The sequence below is a fragment of the Ursus maritimus genome, unplaced genomic scaffold, assembly GCF_017311325.1.
Source record: "Ursus maritimus isolate PB19 unplaced genomic scaffold, ASM1731132v1 scaffold_14, whole genome shotgun sequence".
NCBI classification, from domain to species: domain Eukaryota; kingdom Metazoa; phylum Chordata; class Mammalia; order Carnivora; family Ursidae; genus Ursus; species Ursus maritimus.
In genome coordinates, this window is record NW_024423786.1 from 37,777,682 (window position 1) to 37,803,328 (window position 25,647).

At 37.1% G+C, this 25,647-nt stretch overlaps 1 protein-coding gene across 2 annotated transcripts in view; it reads left to right on the forward strand.

The window, feature by feature from the left end:
- Positions 1–25,647, forward strand: part of DCAF1 (DDB1 and CUL4 associated factor 1) — a 76,364-nt gene that overhangs the window by 13,402 nt on the left and 37,315 nt on the right. For both annotated transcript variants that reach the window (XM_040628747.1, XM_040628750.1), the window contains exons 3-10: positions 3,771–3,847; positions 6,195–6,268; positions 8,352–8,465; positions 17,336–17,473; positions 18,933–19,445; positions 19,764–19,865; positions 23,166–23,324; positions 25,016–25,195. In XM_040628747.1, the coding sequence (XP_040484681.1) occupies positions 3,771–3,847; positions 6,195–6,268; positions 8,352–8,465; positions 17,336–17,473; positions 18,933–19,445; positions 19,764–19,865; positions 23,166–23,324; positions 25,016–25,195 (1,357 nt within the window). The remainder of the gene's footprint in view (positions 1–3,770; positions 3,848–6,194; positions 6,269–8,351; positions 8,466–17,335; positions 17,474–18,932; positions 19,446–19,763; positions 19,866–23,165; positions 23,325–25,015; positions 25,196–25,647) is intronic.

Here is a 25,647-nt window from a genome sequence, read left to right on the forward strand (position 1 = left end):
GTGTGTGTGTGTGTGTGTGTGTGTGTGTATACACACACAAACGGATATATAAAATGTGGTATAATTATAATCCCCCCATTTTAACTTTTAACCACATTGTTTTATAATTTTTTTTTTTTTGCATGTGTTACTTCACTAAATTGTAAGGGTTTTTTTTTTAGTTATAAGTTTTTTAAAGACAGGTACTACACCTTTTTATTGGTGTCTCCTCAGACAGTGACTTGTGCATGCCTGGTACATAGTAACTGTGTGGGACATAATTTTACTGAATGATGTGTGAAACAGGAGAGTGAAAAATAAAGGCTGGAGAGGGATGCGCATGGTTTTTCTAGGGAGGAGATCACTGGAACATGGGGACCTTTAACATTTAATCTTTGATATAGCAGAGAAAAAAGCCTTTTGTTTGGGCAATGATGTATTCTATAGGAATAAAGAGAACTATGATCTTATGAAAGTTTAAGTGGGGATAAATGTTTTGTTGCTCTTGATTCGTGGGGAACATGTAAAAAGTAGTTTTCTTTAGGAACAAGATTATTGCTGACTGGTGAAAAGTGGATTTTAATTTGTAGAAGCATTGGAGATTAAGAACTACAAGATATTTGAAATGCAGCCACAGTGAATTTAAAGAATCTAAATATTGTGCAGTTAGAATGTGGATTATTGGTGTAACTGTGAGAGGAGAAAGTCGTAAATGGGGATGATAACGTTAGTGGTAGATTCACTTAATTGGAAAAAATATTTATTGAGTACATGTACTAAAAATAATGTTTTATTTTCAAGATTATTTCACATCCATAATCATATTTGACCCTCAACTTTGTCACTGTGCTATGATATTCAGTAGTGTAAAGCCTAAAATAGAGGGGCTCTGTCTTCAAGGAGATAACCGTCTGGAAGGCAACTAACAGATATGAAACAATGCAGAGTAGTACAAATTAGTATATAATGTGCTGAATTGGGCAGTATGATTCCTAAATATTGCATGGGTTAGGAGAATGGAAAGAACTTGAATGAGTCAGTTTCTTTTATTCACTCAGCAAATATTTGAGGACCTTTTGTGTGTGGGAACTGTCAAATACTTCCCTGAACTTAATTTCCTCAGTTGTCACTAAAAGTATCACTGAGAGCTACATTGTTAAACGACAGCCATCCTTGGGGCTACTTACAAAAAAACAACATAGCCAGATAGTGAACAGCGAAGCTTGGAATTTTGCCTTTTAACTTCTAACTCCAGTGGGCTTTCCGCTACAGGATGTGGTAAAGGTTTTTTGGAATAGGGACTTGAAAGATAGGAGAATATAGCTTGATGAAAAGCAGAGAGTCAGGGTTTGCTAGGAAAAATGAAATAATGTGGCAGAGAAAAGCATCGAGGGGAGAAGGAACTGGGACATGATTTTGTGGCAGTGAGGAAATGGGTCTTACCAGAGTGGAGAGTGAGTATAAGGTAGGAGTGGAAAATAAAGTTACATGGAGCAGGATCTTTAAAAGATCTTCAAGGTTAGATAGGGAGTGTTAAGAGACAGTAATATGAATTAAAAGTATAGTTTATTTTAGAAAGGGGCAATTCCCATCATCCAGATTGTGGGTGTGTTAGTTCACTGAATATTTCCTAACATTTTCACATGTCTGTGGTCTCTCCCTTACCCCCCCACCTCTACTGGCTGCGGTTATAGGTGTTTTGGTATATCCCATGAAAAACAATGAATTTCAGGCTTACCTATTCTTTGATTGGCCACAACCTTGATGATTTTTTGGCAGTTTTCCTAAGAAAAATGTGTGTGGCTTCTTATAGCTTCGAGTTTTTATTTATTATTTGTATCTTATTTATTTATTTATTTATTTATTTATTTATTTATTTATTTATTATAATCAGGCCTTTGACTTGATTCTGTGAAAAGGAACTGGCATTGGGCCAAGCTGTGTGAGCATTACCCAGGTTCTATGGTTTGTTTTTTTATATTGGGATATATACTATACAGTATATAGCAGTACTCTGCTTGATGGATTCTTTACTTGCAAAACTATGACCAACATCAAGTTAAAGAACTTGAGTTCTGCCTCCAGAAGGCTCCTTCCTGTCCTGTCCCAGTCAAATCTACCTTAAATTGTTTTTCTATTTGTTTTTGATTCTCTGTTTTCATTGTAACAACACTTAACTATCTCTCACATGTCAGGCTTTGTTTTAATCAGAGAACATATATTACCTTAAACCTCAAGGAAGCTCTATAAGATAGGGACTATTACCCTTATTTTACAGATGAGGCATAGAAAGGTTAAGTAACTTGACCAGAGTCACACAGAGTGGAAGAAGTATGATTTGAACCCTGGCCAGCTGGCTCCAGCATCCATTAACTTCCACTGTGCTATATTGCTATTAGTAGATCTTATAATGTGTAATTCTAAACATATTTTGTCTGATAGCCCTTTGTGACAAAGTAAATTTTCAGAGTATAAAGGGAAGGGTGGAAAAGTGGAAATATTTTTGAGCCTTAATGGGGAAAAATATGCCAGAGTAGGTAAGAGCTTTTGTAGGAGCTTAGTTTTTAAGACTAGGAAGTATCATTTTGTTTCTTGCTTTTTAAAAGGTTTTATTTATTTTCTTGAGAGAGGGAGAGCACAGATGGAGAGTGAGAGGGAGAAGCAGACTCCCTGCTGAGCAGAGAGCCTGATGTGGGGCTCCCTCCCAGGACCCTGAGATCATGACCTGAGCCAAAGACAGATGCTTAACCCACTGAGCCACCATGGGAAGTATGGTTTTGTGGACATAAAACATATAAGAGAGTTTGAGTCAGGACAGAGCATGGTAGATACTGGAAAGTATGATAGCCTTGTATTTAATTGTCATTATAATAGGTTAAAATGTCATTCTTGCTTAAGGGATTCAAAATGTGATTTTTCTTGTTTCAAAAACCATGAATAAAAAAAAGACTTGATACATGCAACAAACAACATGGATCACTCAAAATATGCTGAACTAAAGAAGCCAGTTATGAAGAGTGAAAAGAGTATATATGATTCCATTTGTACGACATTCTAAAACAAACAAAACTAATCTTTGGTGGAAGAAAGCAGATAATTGGTTGCTTGGGGTAGGGATGTGAGCTTAGGTGGGGGGAAGAATGTTACAGGCTGAAGTGATAGTACTTATGTCCTGAAACAGTTATGAACTTGGACTCTGAAGAGCAGAGAAGGCCATATGACTGAAGCTTAATGAAGGGAGAATGGAGAGTAGAAGTCAGAGATGCAGACAGAAGCTGGGTTAGTGTAAGCCATGGTAGTACTTGGATATAATTGAAGTTATTGTGGTAAATCACTGGAAGTTGGAGAATGAATTTTGTGTCAAGCACTGAAGCAAGAAGTTGGGGAAAAGGCTGTTGCAAGTAGTTCAGGCAGCTGATGGGGTTCTGGGCAAGGATAGGAATGGTCAAGAATGAAAGAAATGATCAAAGTCAGGAAATACTTTGTAGGTAGAGCTAACAGGAATTGTTGTTGTGGGGAATGAGGAGAAAAGGTTTTAATGATGATTCCTAGGCTCCTGAGGGGATGGTAGTGCTATTTTTTGAGACAGGAAAGTGAAGAGAAGAATGTGTTTGGGAGTGGAAATCGTTTTATGAGATGGTTGTTTAGATCTCTAGGTTCATCAGGAAAATATCTCTTTTCTAACTTTTTGCTTTTATTTTACACCTTGATTGTTGAATTTACTATTGTAGGTGGTGGTACATTTTTTTGTATGCTTGTCTAGAGTTGACCTTGTCTTCCCTTTGTACTAGGATGTCTGAATTGATTGAAAAAGAAACTGAAGAATATCGTAAGGGAGATCCAGACCCATTTGATGACCGACATCCTGGTGAGACCTGTGTTCTCTTAAGCCTGGCTCTAATTTTCTTCCAAAAGAAAATTGCTTCATAGGAAAATTTACAGTTGAAATAACATCTTTCTTGCTAAGTTGTAAGATCATCTAATTGTTAAAATATTGCTCAAGGTGGGGGTAGTGAGGAGAAACAAATTTCTGGAAAAACTGAAATATTTGTAATATTTACATATCAAATAGAAGATAACTTCAAGGAACTAAATTATGTAGGTATACCTTACTGACACCATTGGTATGTTACTTAAAAAGGGAAAAAGTTCTCCCTTTCTGACTTTTAACCCCAAAGAGATTATCCTTTGTGCCTTCATCTTTCAAACAAGAGTTCGAAACAGTTATGAACTTGGATTCTTTGAAAGAGAAAAAGGGATAATTATTCTTTTACTAATGAGGAAATGTAGTTGAAAATGCATTCAGTGCCTTGTTTTTAGTTAGAAATTGATACTTGGAACCTTGAATAATAAACAGGTTTTTTGATGTCTGCTGTCGTATTTCAGCAGCTAAAGTATGCCATTTCATGTTAATTTGGCTTTATTTTGGGTTAATTAGAACCATGACAATCCAGTCTGCGCTGGCAAGGAATTTGGTATGATACAGAGCTATATGAGACTTGAGACTTTGCCATTTTGTTTTCTTTAAGGTGGAGTACCAGTGGACAAAGCTTAAATCATATATGGGCCCATGCTGCATATAAACTTTCTCTGTATAGGGTCAGAAGCAGTCCTCTGTGTAAAAAAGAGATGTTGTATGTGGAGAGATATGAGAATGAGTGGGACTTATAAAAATAAGAACATTGTATATCCACCTGAATGGTACAGGTTTTTTATCTCTTAGACTTTTGTTCTCAAGTAAGCTAGGCATTTCAGATTGAGTGTCCTGTTATGACAGTGTCCTGTGATACCTGTTGCTCTTCTGAGACATCCCCAGTTGTGATTTTAGAGTATTACTCACTTATTTAATTCTTCAGTAAAATAGTCAGAGCGTGAAAAAGTACGAATGTGAATGTGAAACAAGAAATTAAGTTAATGTATGGGGTTATGAAAAGAATTAAAAGAGAGATGATCATGTTTAGTGACCTTGGAAAGGCCTTGGAAGGGATGAAATGGTAATGAAGAAGGGAGAGACAGAATGATAACACTTTTTTTTAGTAGGAAATTTAAAGACTGTTCTTTCATCCCTGCCTCTTATGTTAAGCAATATTTGTCATTAGGCATTATTTCTATTAATAAAAATGAGGGTGTCAGTTTCATCATTTATAAACAGAAAAAGTTAGGTAATCTGAGGTGCTCATCTAGTTTTTATGATACCATTCTGTAACTTTTCTTTTTGTGATTTACTTTGGAATACTAATTACAGCTTGGTAGAAACTTCAAATCAGTAGCTCACATCTTTTCTTCATCTTAAATTGTATCCTTTGACTAAATTTGCCACTCTAATGATCTTAAAGGAAAATTAAAATAGATGGTATCTGTTTTAAAAACCACCAATTCTCCCAATCATTAAGTAATTCTTTTACCTTTAGGCTGTGTGTTGAGTAGATCCTAGGTTCCTGGCCTTTCCCCAGGAACTTGGAAAGTTAAGATGGCCAAGGTTACTGTATCTTTAGAGTTGTTGCTGAGCCCTACCCCCACAACCTTGGGTATCATCACAGGTTTGAAGATACATCTCTGTTATTGTTGGTATTATAGTTGAAGGGGAGATTGGACTTGGAGTCTTATCTCCTCCAGGCCACCCATCAAAAGAAGTTTTGCTTCCTACCTTAATCTGGCTGGGAAATCGCGTTTTTCTTTCTCTTAAGTCTCCTTTATGATTCTTTTTTAGACCTTGTGTACTGTTAGTAATGCTGGTGTGGGTCTAGTGCACATTTATTTAGCATTGCTGTGTAGGCAATGTGCTGGGAGATGGGAAGGTTAAGAGAGCAGTGTCTCAAGTTTTTATATTGTCACTTTTAATTTTAGAGCATGTTTCTTATGACATCTAATTCATCAAAAGAATCTTTTCTTTGTTTCTGTTTATTTTCGTGGCATTTTTTTTTTAAAGATTTTTATTTCAGAGAGAGCACAAGTTGGGGAGACAGGCAGAGGGAAAGGGAGAAGCAGACTCCCTGCTGAGCAGGGAGCTAGATGTGGGGCTCGATCCCAGGACCCTGAGATCAGGACCTGAGCTGAAGGCAGACACCCAACCGACTGAGCCACTCAGGCGCCCCAATTTTTGTGGCATTTTAATAGTACTTGTAACAACCCAGGTGCCTTTCCAGAGGTTTAACTTACTTGACTGGGATGACTTACTTATTCCTTGTTTGTTCCTCCCCTCTTTCTTTTGGTAGGTCGAGCTGATCCAGAGTGTATGCTGGGCCACTTGCTGAGAATACTCTTCAAGAATGATGATTTCATGAATGCAGTAGGTTTGCTTCTTTCTTCTCTCCAGAGATTATCATCAGCAGATGCTATACCTTTATTGTTTGTAAATAGTTTGTTTTTTCCTAAGGTCTTGACAGAATTGGGAATAGAGTGGATAGATTTTTTTTGTTTGGTATTGGTTCAACAAGATAAGCATCCTGGATTTCTTTCTTACCAAAGTCCTGGGTGTAGTCAAGGTGTTTTCTTTTTGGTGTGTACTTTGTTCAGTTGAATATTGGCAAGGACTCACAAGGCATCTGTGCTCATCCCTGGGCAAGATGATTTTAAGTTTGGGAATATAGACATTTTCTTGGGTTTCCGAATAGAAAACTAAGAGTGATACATGAGGCGTGATTCTGCACTGACACTGTGATGTGTTCATTGGGCATGTGGAAGGAGAGAAAGATACCTTCCCTAACTCTGGGCTGTTGAGAAGTAAATGAGGGGGGGAAATACATCTGGTGTTCACAGCTCCTGAGACATAGTAATTGTTCAGTAAGTTGTAGCTGTTCGGTTTGTTTTTGGAGGCCAGAGTGCATGATGCTTGAGAGCATGGGTTTTGGGGTTCGTGTTTTGGGTTTAAATGCAGCTCCACTGTTCACTGACGGTTTGATCTTAAGGCAACGTAAGCCTCTAACAACCTTCATTTTCTCCAGGCTTTATTTTCTTAATCTATAAAATAAGGATGATAGTTCTTACCTTTAAACTGTTTTCGTAATCTTTGAAATTAATCATGAGAAGTGCTTAGGTACATGAGGGCTCAGTAAGTATTAGCTATTACTATTGTCTGTATTGTATTAACTCCCAAATTTATTTCTCAGTCACTGGTGTCTCTTCTGTACCTCAGATAATTTCCAGCTGCCTTCTAGATATTTCCACTTGTATATCCTCTACAAGCACCTTGAATTCCACATGTCTAATTGTTTGCTCTACTATCTGTTTCTCTTGTTCTCTAGCTCAGTAATGATGTCCTTGTCTAGCCAGCTAGAATTATCCTTTATTTTTCCAAGCTCTCTCATTCAGTGAACTTACTGGTCTTATCATTCCCATTCTATTAACCTTCACAAATCCCTCCACTTCTTTCTGCCCTTGTTGCCAGACCATACTTAGTTTAGCCACTTCCATCTCTCTCTTGGCTTTAACTGATTTATCATCTTGTCTTATTCTCCTCCAGTCTATTTACTTTATAGCCCAGAAATATTTCTAAAATGCAAAAAGTGATGGCACCCTTTTGCTTACAATCATTAGTGGTTTCCCGTTGCTCTCAAGATAGATTTTAAATTCCTCAGTTTGAAATATAAACCCAATCTCTCTCTGGCCTTTGTTCTCTCAATTTTAAGTTCTTGCCCTTTGGCTCTCCTCTTTTCCCTACTTCTCTTTAGCTACTCCTACTTGTCCTTTACATTCTGGCTTAGAATCCCTTCCCCTCTAAAGTTTTCTCTGATTCTTCTGTGGGAGTTGTGTGGCCTCCTACAGGCTTCTGTAGCATCCTGTATTCAGTGATTTGTTTTTCCAACTGTCGCCTCTGTTGGATTATGAACCCTTTGATGCTGGGACTCTGTCTCATTCACTGATGTATACCCAACACAAGCACAGTGCCACTTAGTAGTGGAGATTCAGTGCTAAAATGAAAGTTTTATTAGTATGTTTACATATAATTTATGTGTAATATTAAATATAGTATAAGTACAAAGTTCAAGTTTTTCATTAACCATTGTCAAGAATTGGGGGGGCATGGTTATCTTGCCCTCCTTTATCCTTCTGAAAAAGTGTATGTAAGAATAGGAGATAAAAAAAAAAATAGGGAGCGACTTCTTCTTGATACTCTTTAAGCTTTAAATCTGAGGTTGCTGATTTGTTGTTTTGGGGGGGATTTGATTTTAAAGCTACAGAAGAAATAATATATGATCCCATCATGGCTCAGCAGGATTGTAACTGTTTATAATAATTAAAGGTTTAATTAGTAATTGTTAGTTCTTAATACCCCTGAGGCAAGTGATGGGAATATGTTAAGGGTTTATTAGACTTCATTAATTTGACTGGGTTGAATTTCAGATGAAAAGTATTCCTCCGTATTTTTATAGCTGGTGAACGCATATGTGATGACAAGCCGAGAGCCCCCTTTAAACACTGCAGCTTGCAGACTCCTACTGGACATTATGCCAGGGCTGGAAACTGCTGTTGTCTTTCAAGAAAAGGTATTTACTGAAAAGTCATTAAATGTTGATCTGCTTGATTTGTCTTTGTTAAAATAATTATTATAGACTTTTATAACAATAGTAATATGTTGTAGAAATGTAAGAAATCAAGATAAGCAATGAGAGAAATTTAAGAATAACTTTTTGTGATGCTTATTAGGTGCTATAGTATTTCTTAAAATCTTAAGGTCATATGTTTTTAGAGTGGTTTTATGATCTTATTCAAACTCTTATTCTTGATGAGTTGTCTTCCTTAGCGAGGAAGGAATTTCTGCCTTGAGGAAGCCCATTCTCTTGGTGGTATTTATTTTTTTTAAATTTTTTTTCTTTTGGGTGGTATTTAATAGTTGTTTAGTTAATATTTGAAGATGTGTTTTGTGCTGTCTTTTATGCTAGGTGTTGGTAATATTTTGTCAGCAAGATGGGAGCTTACATTCACATAATGTATTTGGGAAGGCAGACACAAATAAGCTGATGATTTCAAATAAGAATAAGTACTATGAAGACCAGAAAATGATAATTTGATAGTGACTGTGTGTGTGTGTATACTTTAAACGTCAAAAAATTAGTTGCTCTATTTTTAGAAGTAATACAGGTATTTTGTTTTCAGCATTAAGAATTTGCACATGGCTTTTTTTTTTCCCCAAAGATACTAAAATTTAATTTTCTGAAACAGTCTGAAAGTCTTAGTGTAATTAAATGATTAAACCAAATGAAAGATCTGGAAATAGATTTTCAATTAACTTTTAAGAAAATTTTATTACAGAATTGTCTCACTAAAGTCTTTTAGAGAATAACATTGTGTAATTAATGCTATAATTTGCAGTATTGTAATCAGACTAGATTTAAAAATCTCCAGTTAGTTTACCATTGTGGGAGACCAAAAAAGTCTATATGCTTGTAAGAAATATTTTAATATGAATTCTTTTGAAAACCAGGATGACAAATGAAGCATTTATAGCAGTATATTTGTATACGCAAGATTTGTAGAAGATTACAGATGATGTTACTGTGCTTTGTAAAAGTTTCCTGGTTGTCATTGTAGGAAAATCATCTCTGATTCTTTATAGTTTCATCATTGTATATTTAGAATGAAGTGAATACCCTTTGGATGTCAGAAACACTAAGGGACATTTTGAATAATAAAGCTTTCTGCAGTTTAAGAACAGCTTTGTTTCTTTATCTTTTCTTTTTTAGAGAGGAAGAGGGAGGGGGAAGGGGAGAAGGGAGAGAGAGAATCCCAAGCAGGCTCCACGCTGGTCATGGAGCCTGATGCAGGGCTTGATCTCACAACCCTGAGATCATGACCTGAGCTGAAATCAAGAGTCAGAGGCCCAACTGAACGAGCCACCCAGGCACCCCAACAGTTTTGTTTATTAATAATGAATTTCTTTTAGGAGAAGTGAATTATTAGGAAAATCATAAGGAAAATTAGATAGGAAATAACATAACCTTGAATCCAGTGTCCTAGAACACAGATTACAAACTTCTTTGACATTGTGAGACCTTACTGTCGATGATCTTTATCCTTCAGAAGTATCCTTCAGAAGACCTAGAACACAGATTACAAACTTCTTTGACGTTGTGAGACCTTACTGTCGATGATCTTTATCCTTCAGAAGTATCCTATCCAATTTTTTTGGTGTGAATCAATATTTTACTTCTTTAAAAAACATCCAATTATAGCTTGTAAGTTAATGAGTTGGAAATCATTATTTTTAGACAGATTGGCTACTGGTGTTTCACAAAGCTAGGGTTAATACTCATTGCTTTAGAGTAGTGTTTCTCAAACTTTGTGAAACGTAATAACACGTTTTTACATGCAACCCATTACATGTATGTATGAAAAAGAAGTTTCTTGAACATTGTTTACTCTTTGTGCAGTGCATTCTTATATTTTCTATTTCGTTTCCTTTTTATATTTTCTGTTTCACTTTTTATTTGAGAGGTGGTTGCAAGTCACTAAATTGATTCTATTACTTCTGGCCACTATTTTAAAAAGTTTCTGATTTGTACTCTCAGAGGTAGTCATAGAGCTTTAAATTTTATTTTTGTTTACAATTATTTGTGAAGTTTTCTTCATTATGTTACTAGAACTGAGTAATTTAATATTGTTTGTGTACTAGGTTTTTCATATTGTTAAGTTTGTTAGTGTATGCTCTTTTTTTTTAAAGATTTTATTTATTTATGTGACAGAGAGACAGCCAGCGAGAGAGGGAACACAGCAGGGGGAGTGGGAGAGGAAGAAGCAGGCTCCCAGCGGAGGAGCCTGATGTGGGACTCGATCCTGGATCGCCAGGATCACGCCCTGAGCCGAAGGCAGACGCCTTAACGACTGCGCTACCCAGGCGCCCCTGTTAGTGTATGCTCTTAATCCAGTCAGATCAGGACCTTTAGGGGCTTCTTTTTCTTTTTCTTTTTTTTTTTTAAGATTTTATTTGTTTATTTGACAGAGACAGCCAGCGAGAGAGGGAACACAAGCAGGGGGAGTGGGAGAGGAAGAAGCAGGCTCCTAGTGGAGGAGCCTGATGTGGGGCTCGATCCCAGAACGCTGGGATCACGCCCTGAGCCGAAGGCAGACGCTTAACGACTGCACCACCCAGGCGCCCCTTATTTTTCGAGTATTGCTTTAACATTTTTCTCTTTGAGTTTGTCTTAAATTATTGGAGGTGAGAAGGATAAAATCAGAACGAAGTCTCAAAGTATAATCTCTAAGTCAACATTTCCCAGATTTTAACTCTGCAACATTAAGATTCCTCTAAAATGTTAATAGGTGCTTTATGAAAAAAGTATCTATGGAGTCATTTAGGTGGATGCCTACCATTTATTGAGTGCCAGTTAGCATTTGTTTTGTATCATATATTAATCTTTACAGTATTTGCTAAGCATTTGTTTTGTATCATATATTAATCCTTACAGTATTTGCGAGAGGTAGGAAGAAAACCATGTATATATGGCTTTTCAGAGGCAGAGAGAAAAAAATGGTTTCAAGAGAGATTAGATCTATCTGATTGACCAGCCAGGATAACTTGGCAGCTTTCCTGTAGCATGCACATACGAATTCCGGGTAAACTGTAATAAACTCTTAGAAATCCCTACGTGCCAGAAATGAAGAGGTAACTGTAACAACAAAGTGGTAATCGAGGACAGGAGACAAAACCTTGGTTGAAGAGTTGGAACTGGGACCTTGACCCCTGCATAAAACTGGTATTCCCAAAGGACCTCCACTGAAACAGTGCAAAAGAGAAATACCTGTTTACTGCCGTGGGGAGATGACAGGTTTCTCAGTTTCTGACCCCACGCTAAGGGGTAGGGGTGGATAAATCTCTGAGAAACTCTGGGCATGACCTTTTTTGGTTCATGTTTGAAATTTCTACCATATGATTAGGAACCCCAAAGTCAAAAAATTAACAACAGAATAATTTGTGATATTCCTTGAGTGTCTGGCAAAAGCAAATGTAAAATCACTGTGGGGCGAAGCTCTCGTAATCCAGGCTACCAGGGGTTCTCATAGAAAAAGCAATTTCCAGGTGAAGTGAGTTCACAAAAACATTACAAAACACGCTAGGAAATAATTCTCCATGATTAGGATTTAACAATTACAATAAAGAGGAGAATTAAAAAACATATCTGAAAGATATTAAAAAGAAAGTATCTTTTAAATGATTGGATGTATTTCCTTTTTGGATTTTTCATCACTTGTGTATAGAAATGCAACTGATTTTGTATGCTGTAACTTTTTGCTGAATTCATTTATTAGCTCTAGCATTGTGTGTGGAATCTTAAAGGGTTTTCTACATATAAGATCATGTCATCTGTGAACAGAGATGATTTTATTTCTTCTTTTCCAACATTGATGCCTTTAATTTCTTTTTCTTGGCCAATTCTGGCCAGAACTTACAGTACTGTGTTCAATAGAAGTGGTGAAAGCAGACATCTTTGTCTTGTTCTTAGTCTTGGGGGAAAAAGCTTGTCAGTCTTTGTTGAGTATGATGTTGGGTGTGGGTGGGTTTTTCACACCTGGCTTTTATGATAGAAGTTGCCTTCTATTCCTATTAAGTATTTTTTAATGACAATGTTGATTTTTGGCAGATCCCTATTTTTTTGGTATCAGTTGAGATGGTCAGGTGGTTTTCTATTCACAGTAATTTCACACTAATTTTATTAGTTTGGTGTGCTGCATTGATTTTTGTATGTTGAACCATACTTCCATTCCTGGATTAAATCCATTGGTCATGGTGTATAATCCTCTTACTATGCTGCTGAATTCAGTTTGCTGGTATTTTATTGAGGTTTTTTGCATCAGTATTCATAGGGAATATTGATCTGTAGTTTTCTTGTAGTGTTTTGGTATCAGGATAATGTTGGCCTCATAGAATGAGTTTGAAATGTTCACTTACTAATTTTTTGGAAGAGTTTGAGAAAGACTGGTATTAATTCTTCTTTAAATGTTTGGTGTAGAATTCACCAGTGAATCCATTTGGTCTTGAGTTTTTCTGTTTTGGGAGGTTTTTGATGACTGATTCAATCTCCTTACTACTTATAGGTCTATTCAACTTTTCTGTTTCTTTATGAACCAGTTATGGTAGGTTGTGTTTCTAGGAATTTGTTCATTTTATAATTTTATCTAAATTATTCATTTTTTTGGTCTACAATAGTTTCTAGTGTTTTATAATCTTTTTTATTTCTGAAAAATTGATAGTAATGTTCCCTGTTTTAGTCTTTCTTTGGGGGAGGTCTAATTAAAGGTTTGTCAGTGTTTTTGATCTTTTCAAAGAAACAACTTTTGGTTTCATTTTCTTTTTTTTCCTTCTATTTGCTGTTTTATTTGTCTCCCCTCTAATCTTTATTATTTCCTTACTTCTAGCTTTGGGTTTTGTTTGCTCTTTTTCTAGTTGCTTAAAATATACAGTTAGGTTATTAGGAGTTTGAGAGCCTTCTTTTTTAATTGTATGTGTTTGCAGCTATAAATTGCCCTCTTACACTGCTTTCACTCCATGGCATAACTTTTGGTATGTTGTGTTTTTGTTTTCATTCATCTCAAGGAATTTTCTAATTTCTGTGTGATTTCTTCTTTGACCCCTTGGTTGTTTAAAAGTATGTTAATTTCCACATATGAATTGTCCATTTTCCCTTGCGTTGTTGATTTCTCATTTCATTCCATTGTGATTGGAGAAAATTCTTTTTTTTTTTTTTTAAGGTTTTTTATTTATTTGAGAGAGAGCACAAGTGGGGTGAGGGGCAGAGGGAGAAGCAGGCTCTCTGCTGAGCAGGGAGCCCAATGTGGGGTTTGATCCTGGGACTCTGCGATCATGACTTTAGCCGAAGGTAGACGTCCAACTGACTGAGCTACCCAGGTGCCCTGAGAAAATTCTTTATACGAGTTTATTCTTTTTTATTTTATTAACCATGGTGTTGCCTAACATGGTCTGTCCTGGAAAATGTTCCATGTGTACTTAAGAATGTATATTCTGGTCTTGTTGGGTGGAGTCTATTAGGTCTAATTGGTTTATAGCGTTCAACTCTTCTGTTTCTGTACTGATGTGTTTGGTTGTTCCATCCGTTACTGAAAGTGGAGGTACAGAGTTTCTGTTTGGGATAATAAGTTCTGGAAGTATAGTGGTGATGGTTATGCAACATTGTGAATGTACTTAATCCCACCGAATTGTACACTTAAGAATGGTTTAATAAGGTTCAAAATTATTGGATGTAAAAGAAAGACTTTTTTTAAAATTTATTTTTTTTAATTATTATCATTTTTTTATTATGTTCGTCACCATACAGTTCATCATTAGTTTTTCATGTAGTGTTCCATGATTCATTGTTTGCGTATAACACCCAGTGCTCCATGCAATATGTGCCCTCCTTAATACCCATCACTGGGGTAGCCTATCGCCCCACCCCCCTGAAACCCTCAGTTTGTTTCCCAGAGTCCATAGTCTATCATGGTTTGTCTCCCCTTCTGTTTTCCCCCCCTTCATCTTTCCCTTCCTTCTACTAACGTCCTCCCTGCTATTCCTTATGTTTCACAAATAAGTGAAACCATATGATAATTGTCTTTCTCTGCTTGACTTATTTCACTTAGCATAATCTCCTCCAGTTCCATCCATGTTGCTGCAAATGGGTAATCATCCTTTCTGATGGCTGAATAATATTCCATTGTATGTATGGACCACATCTTCTTTATCCATTCGTCTGTTGAAGGACATCTTTGCTCCTTCGACAGTTTGGCTATTGTGGACATTGCTGCTATGAACATTGGGGTGCATATGGCCCTTCTTTTCACTACATCTGTATCTTTGGGATAAATAACCAGTAGTGCAATTGCTGGATTATAGGGTAGCTCTATGAACTTTTTTTTTTTTTTTTTAAGATTTTATTTATTTGAGAGAGAGAGAGCACTAGAGAGAAAGAGCAAGCACAAGTAGGGGGCAAAGGGAGAGAGAGAAGCAGGCTCCCTGCTGAGTAGGCTCCATCCCAGGACCCTGAGATCATGACCTTAGCCGAAGGCAGACGCTTACCCAGCTGAGCCACCCAGGCGCCCCAAGAATCAGAACTCTTAAGAAAAGTCCAAGACTATGGGGGAAAATGGACATCTGGGAAAGGAACCAGAGAACTACTGGATATAAAAATTAGTTACTGAATTTAAAAACTTAGTAGATGAGTTAGAGTTAACCTTGTAGATGAGTTAGATACAGCTAAAAACAGAATTAGTGAACTGGAAGATCTGATAGGATAACCAATAATAAAGCCCCTAGAAATAAAAGCTGAAGAATAGGAAAGAAGTTGTTATTTAAGAGATTAGAATTAGAAAGTTCAAAGTGTATTTAAAAGGAGTTTTAGGAGAAGAGAATAGAAAGAAAAGGGAAAGGCGATGCTCAGGGAGATGAGGCTAGGATTTTACAGATTAATGAAAGACATGACCACTCAAGATTCAGGAAGCCCAAAAGAAATACCAAAGACAGAGGAGATCTTAAAAGCAACCAGAGTAGAAGATTCCTACAAATAATCAAACAGAGCAAACTCTGCCACAGCAGCAGTAGAGGCCAGGTAATAGCAGAAAATGTCTTCAGAGTACTTCTGTTAACTTAGAAGTATTGACTAAGTAAACAAAAGGGGGAACAAAAATTCTGGGTAGCATATAGATAGGGGCTCATTGGAGTTAGTATTTTAAGATTCTTATACTGTTTGGAAAGAGGGGAATAAAAGGCAATTAAAATAATATATTTTCATGTCAAGTATTTTAAAACAAATTTCTCAAAATGTATTTTTTAGAGTGTTAATTTTTTGAGAAGAGGTTAAAATGTTTAGAAATATATGGGATAATGACTCCATGACCCTAGAGGAGAGTTTAAGATACAAAATACACAAAATTTAAAAAGAAAATATTGTTAAGTCTGATTACATAAAAATTAAGAACTTGTGTTTATCATAAAACCTGGTAAAAGATGTGTATTTCATAGAAGTGGAAACCTGAATGGTCAGCAGGTATGAAAAATATGCCTAACCTTATTAATTCATGAGGAAATTCAAATTAAATGCAATGCCCTTTTTTTTTAAAGAGAGTGCATGCGTGGGGGTGGGAGTGAGGGGTGGATAGGGGGAGAGAGTGAGGGGGAGAGAGAATCTTAAGCACGCTCCATCGTGTTGAGCCTCGATCTCATGACCCTAAGATTGTGGCCTGAGCTGGAATCAAGAGTCGGACACTTAATCGACTGAGCCACGCGCCCCTGCAGTGCTATTTCCAGACTACAAAAAATAAAAAGTGTGACAGTGGCCAAGTTTTGGCAAAGATGTAGAAAAAAGAACTATTCACCATTGGTGGAAATGTGAATTGTTGCAGTCACCTTGGAAAATAGCCTAGCATCCTCTGGTAAAGTTGAGCATGCACATATCCTGTGATTTAGCAGTTCTGATCCTAAATGTCTACCCTAGGGACATGCTTGCACAGAAATAGTTGTAGTTGCTTAAACCAACAAAATAGCAGCAAAATATGGAGGCGAAGAACATCTAGAGGTACACTGTCTGGGATCAGACCCCAGCTCTGCCACTCACATTACTTAACCTTATTGTAACTCAGTTTTCTCTTCTGCAAATAGTTACCCAATCATATAGGGTTGATATGAGAATTTAATAAGTTGTTACGTCTAAAGTCTATCTTATGTTAAATGCTATTTGTGACAGTTACATGTAACTATAGGTGAAGGTAAAAAACATAATGTTGAGTAATAAGTTGCAGAAAATACTTATGGTACCATGCAGTTTATACAACTTCAACCATGTAACATTTAATAAAAGTTTAACAAGAAAATTGTTAAAATTAAGTAACTGTAGGTACCCTTTGAGGGGAGAGGATACAGATGGTACAAGGAGGAACACATGGAAGGTCTCTATCAAGTTCAGTGGTAGATCATGGGTGATTTTCATTTTCTTTGACTAGACTCTACATGTTTGTATTATTTCATAATAACTAATTAAAAATAATTTTGGGATATGTGGAGTCAAGTACTTTTTGATGGATGATTTCTCATTAATAATGTTAATTGTGCATTGTGAACTTCAAAGAAGGACATAGAATTTTTAGTGCTCCCCACTTGGTTATTGAACATTTTGGGTCTTAAACATCTAAAGTAGGACTATATTATGTGGTTATTGGTCTTTAGCTCGAATTTTAATGGCTAAATAGGAATCTTTTTCACAGATGCACAGCTATTTTAACTAAACCACTTGAACACTTAGTTTACTTGCATTTTTTAATCTTATGAACAACACTGAAATATTAAATTTTTTTTCACAAGACTGAAATCTTATATCTTTAGTTATGAAAATGGTCTTTGCTGAATTGTACTATTTCATTTCCTTTACTATAGGAGGGAATTGTTGAGAATCTTTTCAAATGGGCCCGAGAGGCTGATCAGCCATTGAGGACATATTCTACTGGACTGTTAGGAGGTGCTATGGAGAATCAAGATATTGCTGCCAACTATAGGGATGAGAATTCACAGCTGGTAAGGACTATGTTAGAATTACTCTCTGCATAAGATGGGAGAGTATTCACAAGTTCTTTCTTGCTTCCTGAACTCAAATAGGTACCTTTACTGGATTGTAGCTGTAATTTTGATATTTCAAGATTTTGCAAGTTTTGATTTTACTTTTTTTAACTTGAAAATAGTCATTTTTCATCTTGTCAAGGATCACGATAGTTTATACTAGGTAAAGAATAGTACCATTCCCTTTCTTTTCCCAGCATTTGGACTATGAAAATTTTCAGACATATAGCAAAATAGAATTTTACAGAGAACAGCTATATACATACCACTTAAATTGTTTATGAATGTTTTATTATACCTATTGTATACCCACCCATCCATCCATCCATCCATCCATCCATCCATCCATCCACCTTTCCTTCTATTCATCCACCATTCCTTTTTTTTTAATGTAGTTCAAAGTAAATTGAAGATAACTTTTTTTTTTTAAGATTTTATTTTTATTTATTGGACAGAGAGAGACACAGCGAGAGAGGGAACATCAGCAGGGGGAGTGGGAGAGGGAGAGGGAGAAGCAAGCAGGCTTTCCCGCTGAACAGGGAGCCCGATGTGGGGCTCGATCCTAGGACCCTGGGATCATGACCTGAGCTGAAGGCAGATGCTTAACGACTGTGCCACCCAGGCACCCCTCTTTTTTTTTAAACTAAGCATAATACCACATTTTAGTTTTGGGTCAAAAAATAAGTACTTAAAAGAAAAAAATGAAAAAGTGGTGAACTTGAAAAATAGATTATGTAATTACGTAGGTGGCAGTATCTAACAATATAATTTACAACAGGTACAAATTTGAGAAACCTTCATGTTTTCTTTTCTTTTTAAAGTCAGGTTTATTGGGGTATAATTTACATAGAGTAAAATTCACTCTTTTTTTTTTCCCCTCCTTAATGTCCATCACCCAGTTACCCCATCCCCCACCTCTTTCCTTTCTAGGAAACTTCAGTTTGGTTCTTATGATTGAGAGTCTCTTATGGTTTGTCTCCCTCTCTGATTTCATCTTGTTTTATTTTTTCCTCTCTTCCCCTATGATCATCTGTCTTGTTTCTTAAATTCCACATACTTCATGTTTTATTTTCAAAGATACTTTTGAAAAATCATGGATATGTCTGGTGTCTGCCTTTTCAGGAGTGATGGTCCAGCCTAGCTTGATCCAAATAGATCAGTTGTGAATGATGTGTGATGTGCAAATGTGGTTTGGGTTTTCTGGGACATTTTGTGAGGAATGAGACTTTTAGCTGTTGCTTATTTCATCAAGCTGTAGGAATTAGATCAAAATATTGATCAAATCGTTACCATTTCCAGATATTGAGATAACTGCATGAGGATTTAGTTCTCCTTAAATGGAAATAAGTTTTATTAAGAATCATTTAAATTAAGATGCAGAAGAAATGAAGCCTTTTATTTCAATATCTGTTGATAGGTGGCAATAGTACTTCGAAGATTGAGGGAGCTACAGCTTCAGGAAGTGGCTTTGCGGCAAGAAAACAAGCGTCCCAGCCCACGAAAGCTCTCCTCTGAACCTCTTTTGCCTCTGGATGAAGAAGCTGTGGATATGGACTATGGCGACATGGCTGTAGATGTAGTGGATGGCGAACAAGAGGAAGCCTCTGGCGACATGGAGATCTCCTTTCATCTTGATTCAGGCCACAAGACCAGTAGTAGAGTGAACTCAGCAGCCAAACCTGAAGAAGGAGGATTGAGGAAAAACAAGGCAGCAAAACAGGGTGACAGAGAGAATTTTAGGAAAGCCAAGCAGAAGTTAGGTTTCTCAGCGTCTGATCCAGATCGCATGTTTGTTGAGCTGTCTAATAGCAGCTGGTCAGAAATGTCACCTTGGGTGATTGGCACCAATTATACCCTTTATCCTATGACTCCTGCTATTGAGCAGCGACTTATTCTCCAATATTTGACCCCTCTAGGAGAATATCAGGAGGTAAGTTTATTGGAAAGAATACTGTTCAATAGTTTGGGACTGTTGTGTTTATTTCTGAGATATTTTATGGTAGCATTTTATACTTTGATGTGCTTTACTGTAATACAGAAAAGTTTTTGCCCTAGACTGGTGAAGTCTTACGCCACTGGTAAAATCTTAGGTCACTTCTGATGCAGGTCTATTTGATAAAAGAGCGTTTGTGTGTTTATGAAGGAGTGGGGGAGAGGTACCACATTTTTAAAAATCTGTCCTCATGATGGAATAGGAAATATGTGAAAATAAAACCAGTGTTAAGATTTATTTTTGTTTTCATTTCAGTTGCTTCCCATATTCATGCAACTTGGATCACGGGAACTGATGATGTTCTATATTGACCTGAAACAGACTAATGATGTCCTGCTTACATTTGAGGCCCTTAAGGTAAAATTCTTTTTTTTTGTTTAAGATTTTTATTTTTATATACTCTCTACAACTCAATGTGGGCCTTTGAACCACAGCCCTGAGGTCAAGAGTCACATGCTCCACTGACTGAGCTAGCCAGGTGCCCCACTTAGGGTAAAATTCTTAAAAATATTACGTACTGACTGATTTATTGACATGGATGTATCCATGTGTTTCCGTATGTAGCATCTCTGGGTTTTTATTGCTCAGGGCATTTCTGTTGCCAGATTTGTCAAAATAGTAACAAATGAAAATTTCTGCTTTAGATAGAAAAGATGAGGCTTACTAAGTGGTTTCACAGAAATTCAGCAGTCAGTCCTAGGGGATTGAATATTAATGTAGAACCTGGATCTAAATGTGGGAGTGGCCTCAGTTATTGTTGAATAGGAATGGAAAATTGTGTGTAGTACCTTATATCATACTACTTTTTACATATTCCCCCTGTGAGCCAACACAACTTTTTCTGAATTCTTAATTATATATATACACTGTGTGATGTTAGATTATCTAGAGGGAACAAAATATAAATCAGAAAATGAGTAAAGAAATAGAGGCAGACCCCAATTCAGTAGAGGTGAATGATTTCCTAGGTTGCAGAGGCACTAAATATGGGAGGGCAGGCTAGTCTAGCCCACTATGATAGTAAAGGTAATCTGAATAGAGAGAGAGAAGTTGCATGAATAACACTGCGGCTGTCATACAGTTCTACCAAGCAGGTAACTTTATGAACAGAGTACCTTTCTGTGCTGTTTACAGTATTAAGATAAATAAATCAAGTCTCTATCTTTTAGATATTATAGATGTTGTGAAAAAAGTGTGGGGTACAAAGAAAGGGGTGGTTTCTTCTTCCTGAGAAATGTTTCCAGAAAACACCTCTGAAAAAGAAGTGATGTTCCCTCTGGCTCTTTAATAAAGTTACAACTATAAGGGGAAAAAAAAAAGCTACAGCTTTATTCTTGATATTCCAGAGCTGTGCTGTCCAATAGAAGTTTTAGTAATGCTGGAAGTTTTCTGTGTCTCTGCTGTTCAGTACAGTGGCTACTGGCTGTATGAGCACTTAAAATGTAGCTAGTGCCAATTGAGGCCTTTAATTTTTATCTTAATTTTAATTTAATTAGCCACATGTGGCCAGTGACTACTGCACTGGACAGCACAGTTCCAGAGTATTCTGAAATGAGATAGAAATGAGGAAAATTGCCTTTCAGATCCCCAAAATTTTAAATTTGGAGGTGGTCAGATATACACTAGAGTAACATGTATTCTGTGGGTGGATGCAACATGTGTGTGTGTGTAAATTCATTATACTTTGAACAATGAAATGAAGCTGCAGGTCGGAATTCTCTCCAGTCCAAAGGTTTTGCTTTCCAGTGCAGCATCCTGTCCTGAGTAGGATATAGCGGAAGAAAGGATTTGGACAGTTGTTATTTCTATATGAGGAATTATCATGGGTGTCATTAGTCAGCTGTTTCCATGCAGAGTTCTGTAAAGGATTAAAGAAAATGAAATAAGGGTGAACAGGGAAAAATCACAAAAGAGTCTTTCTTATGAGGAAATAATAATGTAGATGGGGCACCTGGGTGGGTCAGTCAGTTGAGCATCTGACTCTCAGTTTCGACTCAGGTCGTGATCTCAGGGTTGTGAGATTGAGCCTTGTGTCCGTTCTGCGCTTGGTGTGGAGTCTGTTTGAGATTCTTCCCCCCTCCCCCTGCTCCTCCCCTTATTTGGGCTCTCTCTTTCTTTTTCTCAAATAAATAAATAAGTATATAAAATCTTTTAAAAATGTAGAAAGATGTATACTTCTTTATTCAGAAGACTCAGTTGCATAGGAAGAGGGACAGTTATTGAAGTTAGTAGAAACAAAATGGATTAAAATAGTAATTTGAAGAACCCACGCTTATATGGAGATAAAACATAAGGAGAGAAAATAGAATCTTTGCTTACACTAATTAAGTGATCTAGGTTATAGGCTTTGTATTGGTAAAGGTTGAGCCTGCTTACTCTGTTTTCCCACGGACCTATTATGGCAGTGTAACTGCCACTTTATGGTAGTGACATGTGAAAAACTACACGCAGTGGCCTCAGGGTTGTACGGGAACCAGATGTAGTTTAGCTGTCTTGGGGGATGGACATGTGTAACACACAAAAAGAGTAAAGAGGGAAGGCATTTGAATTATGTATAAGGATTAGTCTGAATATGGGTGTTGAGAGAACTTCTGAAGAAGATACATGCCTGTTGTTTTTGCCATTGACCTTGGCAAGATTTGTATCAAATTCTGTACTTGCCAGTCTGTGTTCTCTATACTTTGTGCTTTTGTCACCACCCAGAAGACACCTTGGTAGGAGAAACAGGAGGGGGAGCTCTAGTTCTTCTGAGGCCCTGTCCACATTCGTCTGGGTTCAAGAGTCATCAGGTAGCCTGCTTCCTGCATTGTACTTCCTGCCTTTAAAATTGCCGAGAAGATCAGGGCCATCCAGAAGATCAGGTCCACCCGGAGAGGCTAGTGGGAATTGAACAGGAAGTTAACAAAGCTTTAAAGATAACAAACTTTTTTTTTTTTTTTTAAAGATTTATGTATTTGAAAGAGAGAGTGAGAGCGACTGAGAGCGTGAGCAGGGGGAGGGGCAAGAGAGGGAGAGAAGCAGACTCCCTGCTGAGCAGGGAGCAAGACTTGGGGCTTAATCCCACGAGAGCCTGAGATCACAACCAGAGCCGAAATCAAGAGTCGACCCTTAACTTACTGAGCCATCCGGGTGTCCCTAAAGATAACAGACTTTTAAAGGTCAATTTAAGGTGCCTTCTGATAAATTTCAAAAATGTAGTAGTTTTGGTAATTTGCTGAAGATGGCATTTGGAGTTACATATATTTGGGGTCAGTATAAAAGAAGGCAAAGTTTGTCATTATATTAGATGATGAGTCAGTGACTGAGCCAAAACTAGAACAAGAGCTGATTATGTTTAAAAGGATTAAAACAGAAAGGTTAAAAATCCTTTAGGGAAGCTATGTAATAATAAAATGATAATGGAATTATGTTATTATTTATAGCAGTATTTTTCATTTCTTGTTTTTCACCTTTATGAAAACCTTTGGTATTAGAAGGGAATGTTAAGAAATCGTAAGAGTTTTTTGGGTTTCCCTTAAGCATAGTGGTTTTACTTCTGTTTTGAGGGAGTGGTTGTCACTTCAGAGGATTCCTTTTATTTAGCTTGATTTAATGTTTTGTGAAGAGGTTTTGTGATTATTCTAGATTGTTCCACAGTAACGTGTCCTCTTTGCTTAGCACCTTGCATCTCTCCTGCTCCATAACAAGTTTGCCACAGAATTTGTTGCACATGGTGGAGTACAGAAATTACTGGAAATTCCTCGTCCTTCTATGGCTGCAACTGGTGTATCCATGTGCTTGTATTACCTGTCCTACAACCAGGATGCCATGGAAAGAGTAAGTCCAGTCCATTTAGGGTATGGGAATGGAACTGGATGGGGAGACACTCTAGCATATTCACAGAATGACTTTTGGGTAAGAAAAAATGAGTAGTTGGAGTAAATTTTATTTTACTTCAATTTTTTAAAGGATTTATCCATTTATATTAGTGTGTGTGAGGGGGAGGAGGGGTAGAGGGAAAGGGAGAGAGAATACTCAAGCAGACTCCCTGCTGAGCTTGGAGCCCACTGCAGGGCTTGATTCCAGGACCCTGAGATCATGACCTAAGCTGAAACCAAGAGTTGGACGCTTAACAGACTGAGCCACCCAGGCACACCTTGGAGTAAATTTTAATGAAAGAAACAAAGAGCATGAATATATGACCTTTAGAAAGCTTTCTAAAATGTAAAATTGTTTACAAAAGGTCATTTTTTCCGTTTTTTTTACTCTATGAATAAAAACGAGCAAGATGGATTGAGGTCGAGGGGCTTTATTTAGTTTTTGCCATTTCTGTTGAATTAGTATTAGTTTTTGGGCTCTTTCCAAGTGTCCCTCATGAAGTTACATTTTGCATTTTGAGTCAGTCTGTTATAAAAACAGTAGATGAGGCTTTGTGTGTGTTAACAAATAATGTATGGTGCAGATGATAAAATAATTCCAGTTGCTCTCGGGGCTCCAGAGGTTCCCCATTTGGTTCTTCTTTTTTTCCAGTTAAGACTTTTTTATTTAGTGATTAAAAAAAAATTATGAGTTACATTTGAAAAATAATGGGTCCCTAGACACACCTAGGGAAGCTCTTACTTTTGTACTTCGAATATTTTTCTAATATTCCATGTGGTGTGGCTTTTCTGGTGGAATGAAGTTGGTAAAGTTTTCTTGGGCTATGTCTTGGTTCATCTTTGCATATTTATTAATAAGGTAATGTTTCAGTTTTAATTTTTTCCCCCTTGAGAGCAACATTATGCAAAGATCTGTAGTCTTTTGAGAATAGTAACCTAATCTGTGGGTGTATATACAAAATTAATTAGGGCTAAGGTAAAAAGTAAACCTGGGCAATGTTTTAGAATTCATTGATCTATAAGAGACATCAAAATTGTGTGAATTGAATCAGTGAGTGTTGGATAACGATCTTGTAGACTTTAGTACCAGAAGGCTCACTTTTGTTACTCTGCGAAGTCCCTTATCTCTCTGAGCTTCTTTCTCATATATATATATTTTAAAGATTTTATTTATTTGAGAGAGGCAGAGAGAGAACAAGCAGGGGGATGGGCAGAGGGAGAGAAAGAAGCAGGCTCTCCGCTGAGCAGGGAGCCCAACATGGGGCTGAGTCCTAGGATGTGGGATCATGACCTGAGCTGAAGGCAGACGCTTAACTGACTGAGCCACCCAGGCGCCCCTCTTTCTCATCTTTAAGGGGGGGATCCTAATACCTATGGAACCAAGCACTGGACATTCAAGGATGTAAATATTTGCAAAATTTGGCACTCAATAAATATAGCTCAGGTTTAAGTATGTATCTAAATTTAGGTTTTCAGGTTTGGAATAGATTGTTACTGTATTTCATTTGTTAAAACTTAAGCTTTAAACTCAGAATGACTGGATCAGTAATGATCATTGCATTCTGCCACGATATCTAGCCACACTGGTGAATTTTTCATGCCTTTTGGAAGGTTCCTTTGCCTGAAATTTTTAAAAATTATTTTTTGCAGGTTTGTATGCATCCTCACAATGTTCTGTCTGATGTGGTGAACTATACGCTGTGGTTAATGGAATGTTCTCATGCCTCAGGATGCTGCCATGCTACCATGTTTTTCTCAATTTGCTTCTCCTTCCGGGCTGTGTTGGAGCTCTTTGACCGCTATGATGGTCTTCGTCGTCTGGTGAATTTGGTGAGGTTCCCAATGGCTTCTCTTTGTGAGGACTAGGCGTCCCGCTTCTCTTTGCTGCCTTTCAGTAGTTTTGGAGGGAGGAAGCTTTTTCTTTTTCTTTTAAAGATTTCATTTTTAAGTAATTTCTATACCCAGTGTGGGGCTTGATCATACGCTCCACCAACTGAGCCAGCCAGGTACCCTGAGAGGAAGGTTTTGACTGGAGGAATTTTGCTGTCATTCTTTGTGAATAAAGTCTTTTTCCTCCCTCCATTCACAAGTTTCTCTTCCTATTAAGTAGTTAGAGGACTCTGTGCCATTGTAGACTTGAGTATAGTAATCTCATAGGGGGAACTGTGTTGATAATCTTGATCTTCCTAAAAGCAACGGTTTTGAGCCTGAATGTCTTTCAGCATGTTCAAAAGCTATGTAATCTTTCTTTTTTTCCCTTCCCTCCCCCTTTCTTTCTTTCT